Here is a 24,837-nt window from a genome sequence, read left to right as displayed (position 1 = left end):
CAGAATCATCAATATCTTTATCTTCCATATCTTGTCCCACTGGAAGGTGTTCTGGGGCAATAATGTGCATGAAGCTGTCACCTCCCATGAGAATAATGCCCTATTCTGGAATACCTCCTGAGGGACCTACCTAGGGCTGTTTTATAGTTAACTTTTGTATATAAGTAGAAGAAGTACTCACTAAAATAATGATAAAATACATAACACATAAACCAGCAACATAGTTATTATTAAGTACTATACATAACTATATATGCTGTACCTTTACAGGACTGACAGCATGGTAGGTTTGTTTACACCAGCATCCCCACAAACCTGAGAGTAATGCACTGTGCTATGACTTCACTAGGTGACTGGAATTTTTCTGGTCTGTTATAATATTATGGGACCACCATCATATATGTGGTACATCATTGACTGAAATGCTATTACGTGTGTGTACTGTTGAGTGGTTTCAAGGAATGATCCAGGTATATATACATGTGTGTTTGTGTGTGTATATATATATATATGTATATAAGTATACATATAGTTATATATGTGCATAGATGTATAGATGTATATACTTACATATGTCTATATATACAAATACACTCACACATGTGTGTGTGTGTGTGTGTGTATATATATATATGTATATATATTTACAACTTAATTGCTATACTTTATACTAAAAAAGAGCAACCTGCTCAAGGATATACATATAATATATATTGCTTGCTCTTTCTCATTTTACAGTATGGCATATAGTGGTAGATATATATACATATATCATCTCTCTATATATAAAATGGTAAACACACAAACAGAACATATACCTAGGAAGTTAAAAGATAACGACATGCAAGGAAGAACACACTGACTTCAGGATCCTCTAGGAAGGCAGAGGAAAAGGATGGGTGATAGCTTTAGACAGATCTGTGAAACATTTTATTCTCAACAAAATAAAAGAACGAATGCAAACAATGATAAAATTTTGGCATTTAAAAAAATCTGGGTCATGGATATATAGATGGGTATTATAGAAATATGAAAACATTATAACAAGTGATTATAACACTAAATTACTTTTTTAAAAAATATGTGAAGAAAAGAGATTTTATGATTTAAATATGGCTAAACAGCAACTTTCAAGTTTCCAAAGACAGAAAACCAGCATTTCTACCTTGTTCTTCTAAAACTTTATTTAGGCTTAACCCCCAAAAACCCTCCATTGAATTTTGCTTAAAATTCAATGAGGAGAAAAGCCTGAATAATAGGAAGAATTTCCTGATTTCGATTTTCCTGAAATAAAGTAGAACTGGAAGTTACATTTTCTTCATCAGAGATTCCACTGACTTTGTAGTTTCTGCTGATGACAGAGGAATCCTCTACCCAGATGAAATCTGAGTCATGTTTATAATCACTAGAACTACAAGGTATTACAGATTAAGTAAAAGCCATCAAACAGATTAGTGAAAAGCAGAGACACAAGAGAGTTCTAATCCTAACACGCAGTGCCAGACCAAATCCCTTGCTCAACACACACTATCTAGTGATAAAACTATTACTAATATGCATTGAGAGAGTATCAGAGTCGAGAGGTGCAATAGGAATCTGTTACTTCCTTGAAAGAAGGAACAGATTACTTCCAGTTGGGAGAACTGGATGAAGCTCTCAGGAAAAGCAGGAATTTGAAAGATGTATTTTTCAGTGGGCAGAGAAGAGACACCAAACCCCACAGTTCTGCCTCAGGAGTATCTCTCCTTTCTGCCTTTTTCTTTCCTACAGTAATAAAACTGATACACACTCATATCTTTGAACTCTTGTCTCTTCACATATATTCCCTTCGCTTTACTCCAATTCATCCACAAATGACTGACAGAGTAATCATCTAGAAATTTAAACATGATCCTAAAGGTTCATGCAGACCAAGCCTGGAATAATGGGCACAGAGTGAATAATAAAAAAATACTAGCTTATAATAACCCACTAAGTGTCCGGCCCTGTGCAACCACTTTAATTTATACATAATTGTACTTAATTAAACCACAACCCCCAATAGATACTACTTCCAGAAAACTGGGTAACAGGGAAACTGAAGCGCACATTAAGTAACTTGACCAAACTCACACAATTACTAAATTTGAAGTAAGAATTTAAGTTTAGTCTCTTTTCTAACTGCTTAGGTGCTCTCTGAGTAACAAAGCACCTAGATTATTATGTCAACTCAGTAGCTACTCTTCAAACAGACCATGAAAACCCAAGTGAAGTCTAGATAAAAACTACTAGGATTAACCTGGTAAATACAGCATACAGCAATGAAATAACAGAATATTTACTTAAGAAAAGTCTGTCCTCTTTTTTTTTTTTTTCCTTGAGACAGTCTCACTCTGTCACCGAGGCTGGAGTGCAGTGGAACAATCTTGGCTCACTGCAACCTCCCCGTCCTGGATTCAAGTGATTCTAGTGCCTCAGCCTCCCAAGTAGCTGGGACTACAGGCACACACCACCATCCCCAGCTAATTTTTTGTATTTTTAGTAAAGATGGGGTTTCACCATCTTGACCAGGCTGGTCTTGAACTCCTGAGTTCAGGCACTCCACCCGCCGCAGTCTCCCAAAGTGCTAGGTTTATAAGCATGAGTCATCATGCCCAGCCCAAGAGAAGTCTTTTTCAAGAGCATGAGAACATTAAATATTGATTAATGAATTTGTTTAACAGACATTTATTAAGCATCCACCACTGATCAGCCATCATGCCAAGCATGAGTATACCAAGATGAATGAACAGGGCCCTGGTTCTCTGGTGGGTGACTCCAAGTCACTTCCTTAAGGGCTTCATAATGGAAGAAAGCTATAGGATTCCCAAAGCTATACATAGCTTTGTACACATAGCAAATGGAGGGGAATACCAGGAGTAGGAAAATTCAAGCTATAGGATTCCCAAAGCAGATCCTGGACCCACGAAGGATAGTCATAGGAAAGGAGACTCCAGCTGTTTAGAAGCAAGGTCTTCCCAATCAACACCCCTGTCAAGCTACAGAAGTGCTTCTGTATAATCTTCATCAAGGAGGTTTGCAGAAAGGTTCAAGGACTTGTTATTGCAAATATTATTCTACGAATTCAACTATGGCATGGAGGGTAAACCATATAGTTCTTAATATACTATATAACCTAGATGGGCTAGCCACCAGCTCTGTTTTACCTTATGCCTTGGAACAGAGCTGAGATATGTTTCCCAGCCTTTTTTGCAGTTAGATGTGGCCACAGAACTGAGTTCTAGACAGAAGAATACGAATATAAGCAACATGTGCATTTCTAGGCCTGCCTCATAAAAGCTCACACATGCCATCCTCTTTATGGTTTTTCTAATTCATGTGAACCTGGGAACCTTGGGAATCTCATATTGCAAATAACGGAACCACAGGATGGTAGAATTCCAGGTCCCTGAGGCACCCAGTGGCTAGGGCAGGCTGCCTTCCCACAAAAAGCAGAAGCAAGGAATAAAAATTCACTGTGTCAATCCAGTGAGATTTGGAGAGTATTTTGTAGAGCAGCAAGATTATCTTAGCTAAAACAGATGCCTTCCAATGATTGATTTATTCTACTATGGTATATAAATTATCGGAAACCAACAAATGGTTCTTGCTCAACTTTGTAATAATTAGGTACAGAATAAACATGTTATACTCAGTAGGCATTAAATGTACACATAGCAAACAGAGGGGAATACCAGGAGTAGGAAACCAACATTCTGAGGCAGAACATTGTAGCGGCAACAAATCAGATAGAAATGTATTTATATTTATGTCAGAACAATTTGAAATATAGTTTTGAAATTCTGCATAGCGATTAGTACAAATTGTGAAAGTACAAATGAGATTTTTGTCAAAAGATGCCTGTGGATATTATGAACGTCTTGGGGCTCATTCAACCAATACGGAAAACTTGAGATACTCTTTCCAACTCCCTCACCCATGGTTTTAGTCCATAGGAGACACTGCTTCCTTCTCAGTTACTGAAAATCAATACCATTATTTTTATTTTTGATTTCCATGGCTCTCTTTATGCCTCCCTTACTGGGCTGTGATCTAATACACTAAAATGAAATATTGATAGAAAGTGTGCTCTTGAAGTTTTTCCAAACAGCACCAGAAAAGGAAATGCCAGAAATGTCAGAAGAAAGCCTATTTTCATGAGATTTCCTGCCTTCCTTACATCTTGACATGTCTAAATAGTTCAGATAACCTTCAGCTGAACTCCAAGTTGTTCCATTAAGACTGAAATCAAACAGCTGAGTTGCGAGCTACCCATTCAGCAATGGGTGCAATTTAGGAACTGCAGTGATACAGCAGCACAACAACCAAAAGGGACACTGAACACAGAAATTCGGGTCCTGGCTTGGAAGAAACTCAAGCCAGACCTCCTGCTCTGGCACCCATGCCTGGCCTTGAGCCAACCCTCTCCTTCAGCGCATCTCCCAGTGTTTATCCACACCTTTCTGTTATTCACTGCTTGTTGCTTACAAACTTTTTACCAAAAAAAAAAAAAAAAAAAAAAATTCTTCCTCGAAGAGAAGCCATCATTTCCCAATAATTTCTTTAAGACAGAAAAAGTGAATGTTTGTCTTAACCCTCTTACGGCCATTATATCTAACCAAACCCAGAAATGCCATCTAGGTGTTAAAATCTTGGGGACAATAAGAACACTTTCCCAGTCAGAGATCTAGCTACTTAAAACTAAATGTTTGAGGTTCGACATGTCTTTGGGTGTGACAGGCGTTTTATTTCCTTTGTCATTGACTTTCATCTATGACATTAATGCATTCCTGAGCACGGTCCTGTCACTAGTTTAGATTTTGATTATTTTTGCTTTTTGCTACTTTCCTCCTAAAAACCTTGTTCCTGCTTTTTCCCCCCCTCATTGCTAGCATACATACTTTTTGTTTTGTTATGGCAAAACTGTATAAAAATCATTTAGTCATACAGATTTTCAACTAACACACTCATTCTTTGTTATGCCATTTAATCATAATTTATACTCATTTTTTGAAATGTAGACACAGTATATAGAAGTTACTACTACCTGAAATTATTCAAGTGTGTATCATATACCCTAGTACTCAGACTCACTGATCAGAGCTTGGAATGGCCTCTGCTCAGGCAGAAATACCAAATAAGCTCACACAATGGTCTATTTTAATATTTGGGTTTGTTTTTTTTTCGAGAGCAGGAAAAGATTAAGAATCCTCCAGAAAAATACATGGAAGTATATGCATGAAACAAATTCACCCATTATAAAGAAGATTAAAATATTCACAAAGAAAATAAAGATTGGCAAAATATTCTAACAGTCCAATTCAAAGAATGCAACAATACTACCAAGTACCAGCCTGCAACTTTCTGCATAGAATTCCTAATCCCTTTCTTCTTTCCTTTGCAAAGGCATATTTAAGATTATAAATACTGTATATCAAAGTCAGGAGTGAGGAAGGGCTTTATGGGGGACACACCATTACACATACACACACTATGTGTCTTTGTTCACGTGGGGATCATGCAGAAAAGAGAGCAAACTATGATTTTCCTCCCCTCCTTTCTGGTCCTTTCTTTCCTCAGCTGTTAGGGAAACTGGCAGGGACATTAGTTTAAGAAATTTAAAAAAAAAAAAAAAAAAAAAAAACGCCACCACCTGGGAGTAAAACTGCATTCTTTTTTGACATCTGGCATCCAATTTTCTTGTAGGAACTTGCAATGGGAATTGAACTTTGAGAACCACCCACCTCAACCACTCCTAGTACCAGTCTCCAGGATTCTTGCCCTGACTTGGACATTTGTGGGATTTATGGTTAAGGGAGATTACTTGGCAATGAATCCCAGGTGAGGAATGATGATGGTCTTCCCTCCCTATCCCCAAAATTAAAGGCGTGAAGAGCAGCAATCCTCGAAGAGAAAGGGCCACCATTTCTGCGTGGTCTGAGCAAACCTTACCACGTATGTGCCACCGTGAAACGCCGCTGTTTGGGGATGTTGCTGCTGAGAAGCATTCTGCGCAGGAGCCTGGGGGAATTTCTCGGAGAAATCACTGGGGAGAGCTTGGGAGAAACCGATTTCCTCGCTGTCTTGGACTTCTCATGCTGCAACAGGTTTTCTCGCAAGGATTTCACAAGGTCCTCGTTCAGCCACGGGTTTGGACAATGCGGATTATCCACTTCAGGTACTGTTAAGGTGTCCGGGCTTGTCTGCTGAGCCATTTTCCTGGTCAACTTTGTACAGTTGGCAAGAATCCAGGGCAACGTGGTTCCCTCGCTCACAGTCCGGGAAATGACCAGGGAGGCAGGTCGGAGCCTGCTGCTGTTAGTGCATCCAGTCGCCTGCCTCAGTCTCTCCGTGGAGCTGGGGCTGGGAGCAGAGGAGGCGAGCGCACTCCTCCGCGGAAGCGTATTAAACGTCACCCCTCCTCTCCCAAGCCCCTGCCAAAGATCACTGACAAGCTCGCAGAGCAAAGGAACATGGAGGGAAGCCACCGCGCTCGCTCGGCTTTGTCCGCGCTACAAAGCAGCCTGTTAAACTATTGGAACTAATGCGCCGCAGCTGCTCCAGTGACTTCTGCTGCTTATGTACATAAAAAGTCCTGGGGGGAGGGCTTAACCATCAGATGCCTGCTGCTCGGTTGTTTGGCTAGTCTTTCCATTTGCTTATTCCTGAATCCAAAGGAAAGAAAAACTTTCAACTAGACCTTCCTCTCCCGCAGGGCTATTTATCTCTCTACAGTCCACGTTCATAAAAGAAAATTTCCAGTCCTTTGTGTTTTTCTTTTCTTTTCTTTTTTAAATAAGGGAAGAATAAACAAGCACTAGCTAGACAAGGAGAAATGCTTCCCCGCCTACTAAACTCAATCTGATGAACCGTATAAGACAAATCTCATGAGGATAAAATGGCCTTTTTCTCCCTCTGTCTCTAGTTAGAACCGAAACAAAAGGTTTCAAAATACTACACATGGAACGCATTACAGGTTGCAGTTGTGTTCTACACCCTTATTAATTACGGCCCTTTCAAAGAACCAACAACTCTATTTAGACCCACAAATGATATATGCTTTCTCTTTGCATTTAAACTAATGCCCCTCCAGAAGGACAGATTGTTTTCCTAAAGGTGGTGAAACATTATTTTAGAGTTTCAATGACTATTTGTGATATATACAATTTTATGTACTCAACTATAGCAGAGTGAACTATATCCAGCTTTTCGTGATTTCCTTTATTGCCTTTTAATGTAAGAGTTTTATGTGTGATGAATAGAGCTTCAACCAATTTATTCAGAGAGAGCTTAAAAGAAATTATATTACAACTGGAAAAAAGTAAACATGTAACAAAAAAAGTATGAGGTAAAGCCGGTTTAATCTCATTTATGTGGACACTAGAAAAGCAGACATTAAACAGCACTGGAAAAATCTCAAACCTTTGCATAGGGAAGTTCCCAGTAGCTTAGTGATGCTACAGATCATACAGGATTGAAATCAAATCACATTTCTCATTTCTTGGGATCTAAAAATATCTTATATTTTTTAAAAACACAATAACCTAGGGAGCTACAAAATGCATCCAGAAAAAAAAAAGGAGACTGGAATGATTCTCTTTCCTATGATTACTATTAAGCCAATTTTAAAAGTTTCTCCTGTCTCCCTACCCCCTGGTTGCTCCACTTCAAGTTTCAATTCCTTGCCTTTTAAATGTTTATAGAAAAGCATACTCTGAGGTTCTATTCACAGAAGCACAGGGTCAACCACTTGGCCCATCTTTCCTGTTAATGTATGCACAACAATTAGATAACACGTGTGCCATGATTTCATCAAAAAATGTTACATAAATATTTGAATTTGAAGAATCAGGGTATGATTATTCTTATTCTTATAATTTTTACCAATATATTTTTTGTCACTGTGCATCAGTAAGTGGCAAAGTATATATGTGTATGTGTGGGTGTGTGCTATCTATGTATGTACTAGATAGATACAGATATACTGTATCTATTTCTACAAAGTGGGCTGAGGGGCTGACAACGGCCTTAGGAGTTGTGCAAAACAGGTGTGAAATGCTTGCCCTCAAAGAGCTTGTACCTTAATGGAAAGGGCTAGATAATGCTTTGAAAAAGATACCAGAACACCTGGAAAGTGAAATGATCAGGTGCAGAACAGTTCAATGAAAATGAAATGCATATGTGATGAGGTAACTCTGAGGTAAAGCAAAGCTTAAGAAGGGAAGGTTCAGAAATTCATGGAAAGAAAGAAAAGAAAGAAGTGTACTTTAGGAAGAAAAACTAGAAGGTACAAATGCTATTAAAATGCATCCGTACGTTTTTAGTTTTGTGCAAAACAAAATCAAACAACAGAAAAATTAAAGGCTTAGCAATCTATAGATACAAAGCCTGTTCAGGTTCAAAGAAATAAAAAATTCAGATGATAGGATAAAGTGAGAAAAACTAATATGTACTGAACTGAAATGGCAAAAAAAAAAAATGTTTTAGAAAAAATCTCCAGTTTCTGAAGACTCAACTCCATTCAACAAACATTTATGGGCATTTATTTTTTTGCCAAGCTCTATAATGGGAGCTCTCGGGTGTTTTAAGATTAGCTTGGCCACGTGCGGTGGCTCACACCTGTAAATCCCATCACTTTGGGAGGCCAAAGGGGGAAGATCATTGAGCTCAGAAATTCAAGACTAGCCTGGGTAACATATTGAGATCCCATCTCTATAAAACATTAAAAATAGCTTAGGGTGGTGGCACTCGGTAGTTCCAGGGCTACTCAGGAGGCCAAGGTGGGAGGATTGTTTGAGCCTGAGAGGTTGAGGCAGCAGTGAATCACGATCATACCACTACACTCAGGCCTGGGTGACTGGGCAAGACCCAGTCTCAACAAAATAATAAATAAATAAATAATAAAATGATTAGCTTGATACTATATCTCTATATCTGCCTTCAGGGAGCTTATACCTAATAGGATAGATGCCAAGTGCAAAACCATTGATATGAAAAAGTCTAGCCCAAGTACCCAGATCAGAGCCTGGAGGCTGGAGATACTTAAATGTCTGGCTCTAAGTAGAGAAAAGTGACTCCTAGTGGCCAAGTAAAGGAAGAGATGATGCTAAGAATGATATGGGCAATAATTGGGAAATTCATTGAGTTCAGGGGATTCTGGGTTCTGGTTCTTGCTTTCAGCAACCTTGTAGAAGAACTTAAGAAGAGTAAACTATGCACTGATCTTCTCATAAATGGTATGACATGTAGAGTGTCCAGAGAGTCTGGACACTTTGTTAATGATCACAATTAAGCTAAAATAGAAGATATACAAATATTCTATTCAAAATGCATTAAGCATTATAGTTAAACATGGACAAAAGCATTCTGCAGGTCTCCCATTGCTTTGAAGAATGTTAAAGGATTCCAGTGTATTTGGTTGGTGCAAAAGTAATTACGGTTTTTGCCATTAAAAGTAATGAAGAAGCAGGATTGGGAGTTTCCTTGCAGGTCCCCATATCCCATCATTGATATGATTATTGATTCAATTTCCTAACACTTACCATTACCCTCCTGAATCTGCCAAATGATGTATGATATGCATACTGCTTTTTAAAAATACAAAATTATTTTTGTTTTGAGAATTCTTGGCCACTCCTTGAAATAACTTGAAAAAGACTGCAGTGTTTCAAAGTGATGCTTGTAATTTTCTGCCTTAGGAAACACAAATGGTAAGGTTCTGAAGATAATTAAAGGTGGGTGAGGTTGGGACAAACTGGAAATATAAGAAAAAAATTCCAACAGGAGCACTCCACAGCTTGTGTTTTTCACAAAATCTCTTTAAAATTACCTACCAGGAACTTGACTGAAAAACACTGTACTGTAAGTGACAGCCAAATAAGGCCTCAGGTTTTAACGAGTGGAAATTTGAAAGTGGGCGAAATGTTTTGATAAAGTCACCCACGCCTAGAACAGCAGATAACATCTCTTAACTTCATAAAAGTTTTCCTAGATACCTCTGTCTGTGGACTTTCAAAATCTCTGTTTTTTTAGATTATTTGGAATCCTTGAAAATGTTTTGTCTGATTAATCATTTATAGGTGGTAACAAAGAAGACAAGAATTGCACAGGTTCTGAGACAAAAAGTGTGCTTTTGTTAAGGTAAGAACAGGCAAGGCTGGATTTCCCACAGTCAAACAGGAGCAATGATGTGGCTCATTAAAAAGAATACATAAAATGATTTATACTTGGCTATGGAAAACAACGTATGCTTCTCCAAATTATGTTCTAATTAAGATAAAGTGTTAAAAGGAGATTGCTTTCAACTTGCCCATAGGATATGGTCCATGGAAATGACCTGATAGTGGGAGAGGTTATGTTGTTTACTGGATAAGAAAATATGGGTTAGTTTTAGACACGAAAAGTTTGTTTTGAACCCCAGATCTGTGAAATGGGATGATAATAATGAGGATGATGATGATAGTAGCTATTGCATAAGAATGCTACAGGATTAAATATGTTAATCCCCATGATATAAAGTGTTTACAAGAGCACCTGGTGCAGAATAACCACCCAGTAAATAAAATCTACCACTATATAATACAAGGAACTTACAGAAATTCACACTTAGTCAATATCAATTATGTACCAGGAACTTTGCATTTTATTTCCCTTAATCCTTGTAATCATGCTTAGTGTGTTGTTTTTGTACCATAATTTTACAGATGAAGGTATAAGGAGATTAAAAAAACTTACCAATGGCATAAATGGAATTTAAATCTGTGTCTATAAGGTGCCAGCGTCTCTATTCCGATTCTATATTATACAACCCTAAAAGGAAAGCTAATCTGGTATTTAAATTTGACTATGGTTATTTCTGTGGAAAACAGCAGACACCTGAGTACCCTGCAATCTTAGTCTAGTTAACAGTAAATTTTGCCCTTGGCTACTCTCAGAATATACCCGTGTCAACCTGTAAAGTCTGCCAAGTCATGAAGTTCTTTGTGAGGCATGGTACTCAAGTAAGGGCAGCTGAAGGTGGAATTCCTGAGGTGTTATTTGTTTTATTCTCATCTACATACCTGTCCTCTTTCAATATGAAGGAATTTTAATAAAACTTATGATAGTTTTCCCCTTAGCCAAATAATATATTCTAAAATTATTTTGTCTTAAAATTTTTATGATGACTGTTTTTCATTTAGGATTTATATCATTATAAATTTTGATAATAAAGTTATATCATCCCCTTATCTGAAAGTACATCTGAACACTGTAGAATACAGTTTTTCAATCGTCATCATCACCCTTTTTATTAGGTACTGGGCTAGAAGGCAGAGATTTCCAAAAAAGTAAAATATGTGCTTTAGAATGAAAATATAAAGATAACTCTCCCAACAATGAAAATAAATACCAAGAATCAAATTAATAATAGAAATGATTGGTGCTTCCTGGGTTAAAAGGAGTGACCGATAATTTCATCTACACAGAGAATAACTCAAAAATAAGGCAGGGCTTGAATTCAGTCTTGAAAGAAGGTATGTATATATGGAAGAATAATAATAAGTTTGGAGAGGTAGGTAGTTTAGGGGAGTTAAGAGGCATTGGATTTTTAGACTTTTTTCTAAGGAAAAATTGGTAAAATTTACATGGTAGGTGGGTAAAGAATATATAAAGAGATTTAAATAAGTTTAACCTGGTTGCAACATGTTCTATAATTCGGAAGAGGAGGATTCTAAAGATCTTATTTCAACATTTCCTATGCAATAGGAATTTGTGTAGAAATGGAAAAAAAGTGAGTAATAAAGCAAGACTTAGAAGGATTTGTTCATTGGTTATATATAAGTTTGTAAATCAATAGAAAAGTCAAAAATTGATTGGATATTTCTTATACATTTCACCCAATTAATCATCAAAAGCCAGTAAATAGTTTTTCTAAAGTATATCTAGATTTTATTAAACAAAACAAATATATGTCTTGATTTATATTAGAGCTATATTTTGAGCATATGATATGCTCTTCTAAGCTCAATTCATTTTAATAAAAAGATCAAATCTAGTTATATGGCTTTTTTTCCTAGATAAAACTAAATATTAGAGTGATCTCTGCTAAAATAGTAAGTCATTATTTCACTTGAAAGAAAAGTTAATATTTTATAGGGCACAACTTTGAAATTTTTTTTTCTTTTTTTTCGAGAAGGAGTCTCATTTTGTCAGCCCAGCTGGAGTGCAGTGGTGTGATCTTAGCTCCCTACAACCTCCACCTTCTGGGTTCAAGCGATTCTCCTCCCTCAGCCTCCCAAGAAGCGAGTAGCTGGGATTACAGGCATCCATCACCACTCCCGGCTAATTTTCATATTTTTAGTAGAGACAAGGTTTCACTACATTGGCCAGGCTGGTCTCAAAACTCCTGACCTCAAGTGATCTACCAGCCTCAGCCTCCCAAAGTGCTGAGATTACAGGCATGAGCCACTGTGCCTGGCCTATGCCAGTAATTTTAACACAGCATGTTTATTTTATTTTAGAGAAAAGTTGCAATACAACTCAGGTAAGTACCTTCTGTTTCCTCCTGATATAGTCACACTAAGAATTCTAATAATTAATGGAAATTACCTGTAATTATTTTGCTAAAAGGAAACCCCAGAATGCCCTCTCTAAATATCAGTCTAACTTCAAGAAAGAAAGTTTTGATGGCCACTAAATGTTTATCTTCTTTTAGTGGGAGGAATAACAAAGCACTTTTCCTGCAACTTAACAACAACAACAACAAATCCCATATCTCACTATATCTATAGTAGATCATCCCTTAGCCTATTGAATTATTGAGAAAAAATTCACTAGATGTAAGTGCAAAACACTAGTGCACTAAGCATAAGCACTTTGCATTATTACATGATTTCATCATTACAATCACTCTAATAAGGTAGTAAATATTACCCACATTTTAAATTTGAGAAAACTGACATACAAAAAAAAAGTTAAATAACTTCCTCAAGGTCATCCACACCAAATGATCTCTAACCATCCTCAAGGTCATAACCAAAAGATTTCCAAAATCCTTAAAACTGTTCATTGTATTACAAACACCAGACATTTGGTGCACAAAAGATCTTGGGTAGAACTTCAGAGACCTTGTGCATAATGAAAATTGACAAGAAGAAACAAATGTTTGTTGTCTTTGTCCACGTAATAGACACGAAAGGGAATAAATTCCAACATGTATCCTAAATTCAGAGAAACATAACACAGTAGTGATCTATTCAAACCCAACACCAAAGAACACATTTCCTTATCTTTGTCTTTCATTCTCTGTACCAGCCCCCAAGAAAGAATGTTTTAGAGTCTTTCTCAAATTACTATAATATAACTGGATAACTTCCCTCTGATCCCCATACATAACATGTGTTTCAGTCATTCTGTTTTTTTGCATATGGTTTCTATCAGTATATTTCACTGAACATATCTATAATTCACAGATTTTTAATTGTAGTTGGTAATCTTTTCTAAAGTTAAACATATCTAAACAATGATTTCTCATGAGCAAATCATATTTTCAGAAATAATCTTTTTCATACCTAACTATAAGGAATCTTCTGAAACCTAGATGTTTTTATGGGATGCTTTATGAAAGGCATTATAGAAACCAGAGTTGTATTCCCTATTTTGTAATAAATCAGCAAAGTCACCTTGAACAAGTTCATTAAACTTCTATGGAACTCAAATTCCCAGTATAAAGTCATATAACTTTACTAAGATTTAATGACTTTTAAAAAACTTATCCTAGTCTTGAATTGAGTTGCAGTTGTCATTTAAGAAAAACAAGTATCAAGTGCATCCTGAGCCAATCCAGCTTCTTCCACTTGCAGTGTCATATACCACAAATGCTTTTAGAAGAAAAATGGAAAACAAGATATTCAATGTTGAGGAAATTGAAGATGAAAAACAAGAGAGTGCTGCACTAAATAGGCACCTTACTGATGCTTTTATGGCTCTGAAACTTGGGAAACTTTTTTCCCTAACTAGGTAAAAAATTTGTTCTAACATGTGAGTCACAGCTTGGGAGACAGAGTGGGAGAGCAATGCCTAAGTTAATTTAATATTTGAAATCAAAGCATTGTTTTACTTCTAAAATAGTGAAACTACACAGATAGGAGGTATATTCAGTTATATAATGAGTCAGATTTTCTAAAACATCAGGGTTTAAGTTACATTTTAGACAATTTCAGAGGAATTGCACTCTCATTTCTCTCACATTCTCTGCACTCACATTTCACAAAGCACATCTCACCAAAGATGAATTTTGCATAATTTTAATGAATGTTTCATGAAAAAAAGCAATTTGTGATTTAAAAAATATAGGGAGCTGGGTTGAATACAACTAAATGGGTTTCCTCACAGTAAGATCTCGCCATCTTTTAATACGTTAATATGATTTGTGAATGCAGACTTGCCTGGCTTTAAGTTCACCTGCATCCTCTGGCATGTCCAGAGATTAATGTTTCCAGGAGCTCTTAACTCAACTTTCTACAAACATCTCCTTGAACATAGCTGATAGATCATGCAAACCTTCCTGATTTTCTGGTGTGCTTCCTTTTTCCCTTTTGTTGAACTATAGCCCAACAGAATGCTTCCAGCAGAATGACTTAGTTCAGGTACTGGCTGCCCTGGTAATAGCCTCCATTAAACTCAGATTATTGTTATGCTCCTGCTCTCTGGCCAATTTCACTCTCCTCTGCAATGGTGTGTATCTCCAAATGTAAAAGATATAACCTTAGTAGAGGCTATGAGAGGGATGGGCCATGAATCTAAATGACTACATTGTGGACAGAAACCTGCTGGAAGGCTGTGGACAGACTAACGGGACAGAAAAATATTGGACTAGGTGGCACTGTTGATGAGAAGATGCATAAAGGCAATTGCCACACAGGTGCTCTTCAAACTTTGATGGACCTACGAATCACCTGGAGACAACTCTAACATAAGGATTCTGATTCAGTACATCTGGGGTGAGGCTCGAGAGCCTATATTTCCAAAGCTCCCACGGGATGCTATAGCCAGTCCATAGATTGCTCCATGTGTATCTCGGCCTTGAAGTATGTAGGGATTGATAGCTAATGAATACAGCAAAATAAGGCAATTAACTTGGACAAAGGTGATCCTATTTCTTTATATTCAGGCAGTTGCATAATGTTTAAATTCACTGCTGATATTTTAATAAATCATGCAATTTTAAAAATAACTTTTATTATATAACAATATTACATAAGAAAATGATAAACCATTTTTTTCAAAAGTGCATATGCACTCTAAATGATTCCATTCTAGAAGCAAACTTTGCTATATTAAATCCACACTTTAAGATGAGACAAAAAAGACTTAAAAGTTGAAATAAACTCTTTTGCAAGTGTGGGGAATATCTATATCTGTTTATAAATTATAAATTAAAATGAATAATTATATAATTGAAAGGTAAATTTTAAGACTTATAGACTGTTTCTTGAATGTAACTTATTTAATTATTCTACAAGCATTTAATAAGACAGGTACTATGTGCTAGGTTCTGTGAGTCCAGTGAGGATATGATCGTCGTGTATATGCTCACAGTCTCCTGGGACTTTCAGTCTAGTCTACATGCAGTAAAATATGCCAAGGGCATTTACCATCAAGATGACTATACTACTGACCTATTATCCAAAGAATTAATCAACAAAGTATGCATCCACCAACTCAATACACCTAGTCTTATAATCTATCTATGGATAACTATAAAAGTAGGTACATGCCTTTCTTTCTGGGGCTTCCCAAGAATTATTACAACCTGGAAGTGCTCAAATTGTTGCTAAATTATGAATATCAATTTTATTTTTTTCTGAAATTATTATTTTAAGCTCTAGTAAAATACATATGAATGTTATACCAATATTATAAAAGTATATATTCTAGTTAGTCTAATAACCACCATTTATATTCTGTAATTATATAAACATTGCATAAGCTAACTAGTAATTATTTAATCAGTTATAAGGGAAATCAACCTATGGCAAAGAAATCCTCTTGTTACACCCCTGGTGCAAACACTTCAGTCTAAACAGCAGTTGCCTCATGATTCTTGTACTTTAAATGCTAGGAATATAGTAAGTTCAACAGACACGCGACATAGGTAGGAAAGGAGGGAGGAAATGATTTTGCACAGTTTGTTTTAGCATTTTTTTTATGAATTTGGATAGTTAACAGGCTAAAAAGCTAGGGTGTCAAATCAATTCACACCGATCTATTTACTAAAATTCTACATTGCTAGGCCGGCACAGTGGCTCACACTTGTAATCCCAGCACTTTGGGAGGCCAAAGTGGGCAGATCACATGAGGTCAGGAATTCAAGACCAGCCTGGCCAACATGGCAAAACCACATCTCTACTAAAAATACAAAAATTAGCTGGGTGTGATAGCACATACCTGTAATCCCAGCTACTAGGGAGGCTGAGGCATGAGAATCACTTGAACCCAGGAGGTAGAAGTTGCAGTGAGCCAAGATTGCACCACTGCACTCCAGCCTGGGTAACAGAGTGAGACTCTGTCTCAAAAAAAAAAAGAAATCTTTTTGTTAGGCATGTCTTTCATTTTGAAAATGTATTTGTTTTAAATTAGCTAGATAATATATGATATGTTGTCACTGAAAAAATGTTAAAAGTTCTGCAGAGCTCTAAAGTTTCTACAGACCATCATCCCCAAACTCAACCTTCCTCCAAGTAACTCTGTTATCATTCGTGTTTATTCTTCTAGATCTCCACTCTCCATTACAGTGGCCACCATACCACCAATGTTGCTATTAGGACTTGAAATGAGGTTAGTAAAATTGAGAAATTAAATTTTTATTTTTATTTAATTTTATTAATTTAAATGTAAATCTCATCATGTGGCTAGTGGCTACTACAGTGGACAATAGATTCTAGACCTTCATGTGATTTCATAAATGATATGACTATGGTATCATATATAACTGATTTCTAAGGCCTCTTAAAAACATAGTGTTGTATCTAATAATCAGCAATTTATTTTATCACTCAACAAAGATCTCTCTTGCTATTTTTAGCTGATACATAGTATTCAATAGTATGGTTATTTCATACTTCATTTAGCCATTTCCCTACTAGAGACCGCTCAGTTTCCAGCTTTTGACTATTGCAAAGAACACCAGTGCAAAACTCACTGGGAATACATGCCAAGTATTTTTTTAATAATAGATACTGAGAAGTGAGATTGTTAAGTGATAAGATATCAGCATTTTTAAATTTTAATAGAAACTGCCAAATTGTTCTCCAAAGTAGATTATTCAATTTACACTCCCACCAACAGTCTTTGGGATCCCACGTTTTTTCCTCAAACAGCCTTATGTTGCCATCAATTTCTCTGTACTAGTTGTCAATGCCTTTTTTCCCTCAAGAATACCTTCTATTTGTTAGGCAGAAGAAATTAGGAAGAGCATCGCTGGGCACAGTGTCTCACACCTGTAATCCCAGCACTTTGGGAGGCCGAGGCAGGTGGATCATGAGGTCAAGAGTTCAAGACCAGCCTGGCCAAGATGTTGAAACTTCATCTCTACTAATAATAAAAAATTAGCTGGCCATGGTGGCAGGAAAATCGCTTGAACCCAGGGTGGAGTTTGGAGTGAGCCAATATTGTGTTGCTGCACTCCAGCCTGGGCAACAGAGTGAGACTTTGTCTCAAAATAAATAAATAAAATAAAAAATAAATAATAAGAAGAAAAAGAGCATCAGTGGGCCGGGTGCAGTGGCTCACGCCTGTAATCCCAGCACTTTGGGAGGCCAAGGTGGTTGGATTACCTGAGGTGAGGAATTCAAGACCAGCCTGGCCAACATGGTGAAACCCTATCTCTACTAAAAATACAAAACTTAGCTGGGCATGCTGGCAGGCACCTGTAATCCCACCTATTTGGGAGGCTGAGGCAGAAGAATTGCTTGAACCCAGGAGGCAGAGGTTGCAGTGAGCTGAGATCTCACCACTCTACTCCAGCCTGGGCAACAGGTCAAGACTCTGTCTCAAAAAAATAAAAGAGCATCAGTGGCTACTATTAAAATTTGTGGAAGTGGAAAGATGTATTTCACATTGCTTCTGAGTCAATGTTCAATTTTAGCTCTTCAACAATTTTAGTTGACCCAGCATTTCCCAGGAGTCTCTCTAATATGACAATGCCTAATCATTATAGAAGCTTTTGAGAAGGAAAAAAGATTAACTTTCTCTTTCAGTAATGTTCTGGCACTACTCAGTAAAATATGTTTTTTAAATTGATTTTCCTATAATAAAAATAGATTGTGCTAAGCACGTATTCTTTGTGCCTAGTCCCTCTCTTACACATAAATGTAGAATTTGTAATGTGTGGTCAGGACTCTATTGCTAGTTCGTGTTAACTGTTTCCTTGAGCAAAATCATTGGTGTATAGATAAGGCCTGATAGGTAAGCTTACTGAATGCTGGCCTGACAGCAGTGTTGCTGCAGCATCCTTAGATAAGTAGTTTTATGTGAATGAAAGAACGGGAGTACAGTTCTGACTAAGCCATATTTGTCCTGGAGCCTGAGGCAAGCCAACGACTCTCTTTGGCTCATTTTGGTTAACTAAAGGTGATGGTGGGCCAGGCGTAGTGGCTCACGCCTATAATCCCAGCACTTTGGGAGGGCAAGGCGGGTGGTTCATCTGAGGTCAGTAGTTCGAGACTAGCCTGACCAACATGGAGAAACCCTATCGCTACTAAAAATACAAAATTAGCCAGGCGTGATGGCACATGCCTGTAATCCCAGCCACTTGGGAGGCTGAGGCAGGAGAATCACTTGAACCCAGGAGGCAGAATTTGTGTTGAGCCAAGATTGCGCCATTGCACTCCAGCCTGGGCAACAAGAATGAAACTCCATCTCAACCAATAAAAAGTGATGGTGATAGAACAGAAGACCACAAAGGTAATCAAACGAAAGTTGTAATTGAAAAAGTAGTGTAATTCCTACATGACTGGTTTAGGTAGGAACTTTGTCTTACTTAGTGGTTAAGACAAAAGTGAAACAACAAAGATGTATGTTTGAATTTTACTCAAGGAACAAGGCAATTTCTTTGCTGCATTGGTGAATTCTAGAAAACTGTTTCCTCAAACTTTTTGTGCTATTTAAAGTTTAATGACTGCAGACATGATGCACAACTTTAATCAGCATTATTAACATTTTCTTAATCAGTTTCTTACATACAGACTGTCAACAACATTAAACAAAAAATCAATTTCTGATTTGTGACATATGCTGATTTCCATGGCATAAATACCTCTACCAAAGCTGATTTTAAGCTACCAACATAACATCAGTCTATGTAGAGTTGGTAGAAATGCAAACTAACATGTCATTTTATATAGTGTTTCCATCACACAGATGCAATAAACGACCTCACAAACATAGATAATAGAACATAGTAAAACACTTAGGAAGGGGTGAGAGTTTTGAGTATGTATTATCTTTTGTTTTCAGATGACTTAATTGAAAGTTTATATAATTAAACTTTAAATAACTGATGAATTAACAATTTGCTTAACAATTTTCTGAACATTTAAAAACAGGTGTCTGTGAGTCAGTTCAAACCAACTCTAAAATACTGCTGCTTTACATCATGTAGACATCCTTGAATCTGAAAACCCTGTTCCTTTGTGATTTTCTAAGAACTATGCTGTTCTGATTGATTTTTAGAAGTTCTTTATAGTTTCTAGATGTGAGGCCTTTTCAGATACAAGGAATGCTAATATCTTTCTTAGGCTTAGTACCCACTTTTTAAAAGGAACTTGACAAATCTGGGATTTTAGTGTAGCACATAGTATTCATAAATGTTTGGTTAAATAAGTCCCCATAAAAGATACTGACATGGAGAGATTACAGTGAGCCACTGGGTACTTAAGCCATATGTTATTTTTATACGAACAATTTCAGAGAAGGTCTCTCATTTTACTTAATAGCATGTTTCACTATCTCACAGGCCCATAAATAGCCTACTCTAGTGACTACCACCTTTTCTAGAGTTGCAAGATCAGGAAGATCAGAATCGTACACTTTTGGGATTGTAAAGAAATTTAAAGGCCTAATGGTCCTGTCCACCTTACTAGTATACATTATATGTAATACCCAGCAGCATCCTTTCTGCCAAAGTAATACAATTTATGCATTCATTTAAGAAATAGTAAATGATCAGCAACTTTGCTCTAACAACTCCTAAGAATTTTGTGACTGTATTTGGAGACTTGTGGGAGTAAAGACCAGAAATGAAAGACAATGAAATGTAAATCCAATTGAGGTAATAGAATACAATGACTCAACATTTCCCTTTTGCTCTGTGGGTTTATATTGGCTCCCCTTCACCCCTGCTTTGGACTTTACCATTTCCTTCTCTTCCTCCTCCAACTTCCCTTTGCATCCTGGCCCCTTCCAAACTATGTTAGTATGGATGTGGTAATGTATTACTCCATCCAATGGACTGTAACTCATATTAACCAGGTGATTCTAGAAACAGTGACTGAACACAGAGAAACTAAAATGAGAAACTCAGGCATCAGCAGGCCTGGATTTGTATTATTCCATCTATAGCTATACAGCTGCATTCCTAACCTTGGCTGCATATTAGAATCACCTGGAGAATTTTATAAATTTCAGTGCCTAGGCCGCACCACCCCAGACCAGATACATAAGAATCTCTCAGGGTGTGACCTACATATCAGTTATTTTGTAAAGCTCTTCAGATGATTCCCATGTGTAGCCAAGATTAAGAGCCATCCAGGTTGAAGAGTATCGACATAAACCAGCATCCACTTCTATAAATTAAAAACTGACACAAGAACAGAAAATCAAACACTGCATGTTCTCACTCATAGGCCGGTGTTGAACAATGAGAACACGTGGACACAAGGAGGGGAGCATCACACACTGGGGTCTGTTGAGGGCAGCTAGGGGAGGGACAGTGGGAGGTGAAGAGGTTGGGGAGGGATAACATGAGGAGAAGCCAGATATAGGTGATGGGGGGATGGAGGCAGCAAATCACATTGCAATGTGTGTACCTATGCAACAATCCTGCATGATCTGCACATGTACTCCAGAACCTAAAGTACAAGATAAAAAAGTAATTGAAAAACAGGAGAAAAATTGGTTCTTTAAATCATCAGTCAGTTTGTCTAGTTCTGAATATGTAAAGAACAGTTTCAAACATTTCCCTAAGTACCTGTGTCATATCAATAAATTGGGTGGAAATTTTTTTAAAAAGGTCATTCATTTTACACAGTCCTGAATAAAAATGAGCATTTGTCTTCCACCACTGTGAGGAAGCACAGGCCCTTAAAGTTATGGTAGATCATAATTCTTTCCTTCTCTGGGATACATAATCTTGGCTCTTCTCTCGTGCTTTCACTCTCAAACTTCCTTCCTCAGGCTCCTGTACCAATCTTCAATTCACTTGCGGTGTCCTAGTCTAAAACATTCATTTTATTTGAAAAGAAAAATATCAATTTCTAACGAAACTGGAGTAAGATTCAATTCAGATGTGTTTATTTACAAAACATAGTTGATATTTATCTGTGTTTAATTGATCCTGGAACCAGTTAAAAAGTTATCCTTAACATTCCATGTAAAGAACTAGGCAACTTAGCCAGGCATGGTGGCTCACACCTGTAACCCCAGCACTTTGGGAGGCCAAGGCGGGTGGACTGGTTGAGATCAGAAGTCAGAGACTGGCCTGGGCAACATGGTGAAACATTATCATCTCTACAAAAAATACAAAAATTAGCGGTGTGGTGGTGCGCACCTGTGGTCCCAGCTACTTGGAAGGCTGAGGTGGAAGGATGGCTTGAACCTGGAAGGTTGAAGCTGCAGTGAGCTGTAGTCAGGCCACTGTACTCCACACTGAGTGACAGAGTGAGATTCTGTCTCAAAAAAAAGAAAAAGAAAGAAAAAAAATCAGGCAATTTGTCTGAGCTCTTAAAGGTTTTAGGACTCCTCTGTGTAAGAGGGAAGTGACTGCATATCAGGGAAGAGGATGAGGATTTCCCTCCCATAACCCACTGCTCTCCAAGAGAACAAAGAGGTACATGACTATGATTCCCAAAAGCAACTTGTATTTTTTTTTAAAGGGATTGTGCTTTTTAAATTTATGGATGTAAATCAAAGCCCTCAGGAATTCATGGATTAGGAGCAAAAGATAAAAGTCAATACAAATGATATTCTAAATATGCAGAAGGAGGCTCAAATTCCTCTCAATTCTTTCTGACTGAAAGAAAAGTAAAGAATAAAATCTCCGGCAGAAGAATATAATGAAGGGCATGGCATGGAACAGGTTGAAACATGCAGCATTTCTTAAATCTGTATGGTAGTAAACCAGGCATTAACTTTTGTATTTGTTAAGCTAATTTATTTTAATATTAGTATTTGAAAACATGTTTGGGTTGTTATTAATGTAGGAATTAGGCAGTAATTTGGAGTCTCTTTCAAAGGAACAAATATACAATCTTAGCCATTACAAATTTAAAACAATATACAAATTATATTTTTCTAGCAGTAAATTGATACCAAGCATGTTTTTAAATGGGTGATATGGTTTGGCTCTGTCCCCACCCAAATCCCATCTTGAATTGTAGCTCCCATGATTCCCACCTGTTATGGGAGGGACTTGGTGGGAGATAATTGAATCATGGGGGCAATTTCCCTGATATAGTTCTCATGGTGGTGAATAAGTCTCACAAATTCTGATGGTTTTATACAGGGAAACCCTTTTTTGTGGTTCTCTCATTTTGTCTCGTCTGCCACCGCGTAAGATGTGCCTTTTGCCTTCCATCATGATTGTGAGGCCTCCCCAGCCACGTGGAACTCTGAGTCCATTAAAGCTCTTTTTCTTTATAAATTACCCAGTCTCGGGTATGTCTTTATCAGCAGTGTGAGAACTAACTAATACAATGGGCAAATTTTTAGGAAAATTTTACTCAATACAAGTAAATCCTGGCCTCAAAACTGACATGATTTTTACATTTACAATACCATGTAAAATAGTTTATAACTTAATCCACATTATTTCCTTTCATAAGCACATAAGAAAAATACAAGCATACCTGTGGTATAGGAAATGGAAAGACTACTTACTTTCCCCAATTTTGAGTAAACCTAGTTTTCATTTGTGATAATAAACAAGTTTTTCTCCTAGTAAAACTCTGACCATAATATTTCTAAAAATTAACACTTCACTCCTTGATTCACTAACTCATTCCTACAGCTAACATTTATTGAGCACCTGCTAGGTTTCAGGAATGTATTCGTGGAAAAGGCACAAAGATATATGGATCTGGATCACTGCCCTCTCCTACTATTCAGAAGCGAATCCAACCCACTAGGTAACAGCCAAGAATGGTGAGCTACTGAAACGCCCTTTCACCTCATGGTGTTATTTCAGAGGATGAAGATGAGGAAGGGGATGCCATGTGCATGATTAGCGGACAGACAGGTGGCTGTTTTAAGAATTACCTCTAGACAAAATAATTTGCAATAGCTCTGATAAGAAAAATGTAAATGCAATTGTCTTTTGCATACATTTTAAAAAGTTTGATACAGGTTTTCCAGTGAAGGTTTTGCAAAATGATATCTCGTGCATACCAAAGGATGGTGCCACGTTTTTGCAAGTTGTACTCTAGTGTTCTACTTTGTGAAGTAAAGTATGTGGTTGTGATGCAACTCCTGCATTTGTTGCCAGTGACAATGGTTGTTTTCTTCATTAGGTTTCATGTGGTTGGTCAGGTTATGTCATGATAATTGCACTGAAAAATACTATGAGTTTGTTGAGTGCCAGCTCTCTGCAGTGAGAATGGTGGGGGGTGCATGTGGGGGAAGCTGACAGTGTTTCTTCTGGTGGAGAATAGAAATGCAGGTTCGTGGGCACCCTACACAAGCCTTTCCACATCAGCTGGCCTTCCCTCTCCCCATCCCCAGCATCTGTTTTCTAGCCTTTGGAAAATCGCATACATTGTCTGGAAAGTTCCATCGGTCAGTTCTTTTCTGCAGCACTCCACATTTCTGTGGCTTCAGAAAACCTCGAACTGTAATCTCCCTCTTCTCTCAGGATGCATCACCGAGAACAACTTAAATCAACTATAATTTTCAACAGATTCTGAGCAGGGATTTAGAAAGATAAGGTGGTTACTGAATTGAATTATAATAAATTCAGGCTGCAGTCCAATTGCTTCCAGCTCTTCCCCTCCCTCTGTGGGCTAACAAGTGTTTCCAAAGCCAAAGGGCATTAAGAATCCTGAAACAGCTAATTAACAATGCTGCTCTACATCACATGAAGCGTGGGTTCCAGGCAGCTGTAAAACCTCAGCTTCCTGAGGCTATCCGAGTGATGATGGAGTACTTGGAATTAGATCTTGACATTCTGCTCCCTGCCTGTGGCAGAAAATAACCTTCTTAACAGGGACTTTAGGCAAGGATAGTACTTTGGGCACAAAAAAGTCTCAATGCTATGACTATGAAAAAGTAAATGAACATTTCCTCATGTTTAGACTGTGACTCACAACTGGCCTGTTAACGGACAAAGGAAGCCTCAGGCACTCTCTTGACACATCATCCAACCCCGTAAAATGCGGGATTGGCGAGATGTTTGTTCATAGCTTTGATTCAACTATCTTTCAAAAGGCAGATGAACCCAAGGTAAAAGAGGTCACTGATGCCCTTTTTCAACATTCTCTTTTTCCCACCTATCTAAAGATTTCACCAGGAGAAATAGAGGGCTAGCCTACTATATTTCACAGGGAAATAAATAAAAGCAATAATAAA

The 24,837-nt window shown here is 37.4% G+C and overlaps 1 protein-coding gene across 7 annotated transcripts in view; it reads right to left on the bottom strand.

The window, feature by feature from the left end:
* PDE4D (phosphodiesterase 4D) overlaps positions 1-24,837 on the bottom strand; it is a 1,594,380-nt gene that overhangs the window by 824,180 nt on the left and 745,363 nt on the right. The window contains exon 1 of one of the 7 annotated variants that reach the window (XM_003732338.6): positions 5,971-6,571. The exons of the other annotated variants lie outside the window; for them this stretch is intronic. Within the exon in view, the coding sequence (XP_003732386.1) occupies positions 5,971-6,233 (263 nt within the window). The 5' untranslated portion in view covers positions 6,234-6,571. Of the gene's footprint in view, positions 1-5,970; positions 6,572-24,837 lie in introns of those variants that run through there. 7 annotated transcript variants of the gene reach the window in all.

The sequence above is a fragment of the Callithrix jacchus genome, chromosome 2 (genome assembly GCF_049354715.1).
Source record: "Callithrix jacchus isolate 240 chromosome 2, calJac240_pri, whole genome shotgun sequence".
Classification (NCBI taxonomy): Eukaryota; Metazoa; Chordata; class Mammalia; order Primates; family Cebidae; genus Callithrix; species Callithrix jacchus.
The sequence above is the reverse complement of the archived record's forward strand: the minus strand, read 5'-3'. Positions and strand labels throughout refer to the sequence as shown.